The sequence below is a fragment of the Impatiens glandulifera genome, chromosome 1, assembly GCF_907164915.1.
Source record: "Impatiens glandulifera chromosome 1, dImpGla2.1, whole genome shotgun sequence".
Lineage (NCBI taxonomy): Eukaryota > Viridiplantae > Streptophyta > Magnoliopsida > Ericales > Balsaminaceae > Impatiens > Impatiens glandulifera.
The window spans coordinates 112,756,495-112,759,313 of record NC_061862.1 but is presented as its reverse complement, the minus strand read 5'-3'; the positions used below and the strand labels follow the sequence as shown (position 1 = coordinate 112,759,313).

Sequence of the window (2,819 nt, the reverse complement as noted above, 5' to 3'; positions counted from 1 at the left end):
TTATAAGTCTAAAGGTCATTTCTTTTAAATTGAAAAAAAAAAAAATATGTAAAGAACCGTCTTAACATATATATGCATTTTTTTTTTAGAAGGAGAGTGAATTCTCATTATAAAATGATGTAATGAACCATCTTAACATATATATGCATTTTTTTTAGAGGGAGTAAATTCTCATTATTATGCAGCAAAATTTGAATACGCCGGTTGGATATGGCCTTATACCCTAACAAAACATTCTCATAGTATTAATTAGAATTTTACTGGTATAAATATCTAATATAAAATTATAACTACTACTCCGATGTACAATACTTTTTTTTTATATCATTTAATTTATAATTTATAATTATACCTTTTTTATTAATATTATATATAATTTATTATTATATAATATATTAAATATATTTTATTTAGTTTTAATATTATTATTATTATATATAATTATTTTTAATATATATTTTTTACATAGTTCAATATTTTAATTAAAAAATATTTATTTATTTTTATAACAATAATTTATAGTTTACTTATATTAGAAAAAAATATTATTTATTTTATATATTAATTTTATTTTAAGTTTATTTTATTACAATTATTAATAATATTCAAATGAAATAAATATAATTTACAGTTATATATTATAATTTAAGTAAAATTTCATTAATTATTAAATAATAACAGTATAATTATTTATAATAATAAATAATATTTTTTTTAATATAAGTAAATATAGAAAATAATAATAATTTTAAATTCATTTTTATACAACTTATATTACATTCTTATACTATGTACCAAACAAAAAAATTATAAATCATATACGACTTATACAATTTCTTATTATACATACCAAACATTAATAACCTACACAACTTATATTATTTTACACAATTTAGATATCATTACGTACCATTTATACTTCTATACAACTTATACATTATATAATTTGTACCACGTATCAAACGCTAGGAAAGTCTTAACGTACCTCCACACCAAACCCAAATCATGATTTGTACATCTAATTCCATTTGATTTGGTTTGGTTCTAGCCTTGTTGAACTACAATTACTGTTCCTATTATTGATTGATCTAATGTTTAATTAAACAGCTTTACACATATAGCCTACAATGACATGAGATGCATCCTTCTTTGCTTGATAACTTAACCTAGAGAAGTAGCCAACTTGTTTACAAGGTGGACTTGGCTGCTCCATTTGGCCACTAGCCGTCGACCCTTCTTTATCGAGCCAAAGACAATACTCGTCGAAAGTGGAAACAGTTACATGTAATCTGAAGTTCAATGCTGACAAGAACTCTTTTTCCAACTTGTTCATCTCTTCGGTGCTCACTCCTCCCACTTTTCCAAAGTGTGCATTGTCATATTGCCTATTAATTCATATTATAAAGTCACTTTATTAATGATATTGTAACACTTATTTCTTTGTAACCTCTTAAAGGAAACACTATTGATAATTTAATTTCGAATGGAGCTATAATCACAAATGACATGATGAGCAAGTCTTTTCATGACACTTTTATTAATACAAATTTTAATAGTCGAGAGAATTCAAATGAAAACTTACTCGTCATCGAGAAACTTGGCTGCCAACATGATGCTCGTGATGAGAAGCCTATGAATATTGAGGAAAGTGAAACGAAGACCCTTTTGTTTAAGAAACCTATCCATGTACACACAAGCAACCACAAGACACGAAGGGCTACAACACGAATACTTGTATATTCGCTCTAAATATTGTCTAATCCCAAGACCGGGAGGCTTGCTGCTGTGAAAAGGCGTCGTAACATCTCTCTCAGTTGATTCCCTAACCGATCTTTCAAGAACCGATGAGATTATAGATATTATCCTAGGGTTTCCTACACCGGATGGAGCTTGATGGTTCTGATCAACCAAACCAAGCTTAAGATAAAGCCTTGATGATGATGATAATGATGATACTCTTGTCATGAACCTCAACTCCGGTTGTGTTTCCATTGTAATTTTCCCAGAATCTATGTAAAAATAATAAACATTTAATAAGTATTTAGAAAGTTTTTAATCATAAACAATTTAACTATAATGAAATTACATGTAAGATATGGAAATGATACCTTACTTTCACAATTTTGTTATTTTTACAAAACTAATGTTTAAAAGAAATTATACCTTACTTGAATAGAGATAGATGATATGAAGATGCAAATCTAGAAACTGCAAGATTTATATCCAGCTAACGGTCTCTCTCTCTCTAAAAAGAGCATCAGGTTCCCTTGCATGATCATGCGAATGAATCTTCATTAAATAATTGCATACACTTAGATTAGAAGAACAATATTGAATACTTTTTTGAGTAGCCTTTATATTGTAAGGATAAGATTTTATGTTGAGGGACCTTTTGTCATAAAAAAAAAATTTGATTTGGAATTATTTGTTTTTAAATAAATATAACAAATCTGATTTAGTAAAATTTGAAGTAGTTAAACTTATATGATTTTAAATTTATAATAGTGTACGTCTAAATTATCGACCTCTTGAAAATTCTCGACTCGATATTTTATACTTCAATGACTACCATCCTCTTGAATCTCGTAAAAAAGACGAGAAACCAAATTAGAATATAATTTAGAGTTATTTTTATTTTATTATATATATTTTTAATAAATAATTATATATATATATATATATATAAATAAATAAATAATTTTATTTTTATTAATTATTTTATAAACTATATAATTATATATTAAATATATATAACTTAATTTGTTTCTCTTTATATTCAAATAATAGGGGGAGGTAATGAGAATAATTGAGTACTGAGA

The 2,819-nt window shown here is 25.4% G+C and overlaps 1 protein-coding gene across 1 annotated transcript; it reads right to left on the bottom strand.

Annotated features, from left to right (window-relative positions):
* Positions 1 to 995: 995 nt before the first annotated feature.
* Positions 996 to 2,009, bottom strand: LOC124920450 (cyclin-U4-1). The gene is made up of 2 exons (XM_047460977.1): positions 1,583 to 2,009; positions 996 to 1,385 (listed from the first exon to the last, which is right to left on the bottom strand). The coding sequence occupies exons 1-2, from the start codon at positions 1,990 to 1,992 to the stop codon at positions 1,100 to 1,102; spliced, it is 696 nt and encodes a 231-aa protein (XP_047316933.1). The 5' UTR covers positions 1,993 to 2,009; the 3' UTR covers positions 996 to 1,099.
* Positions 2,010 to 2,819: the final 810 nt, after the last annotated feature.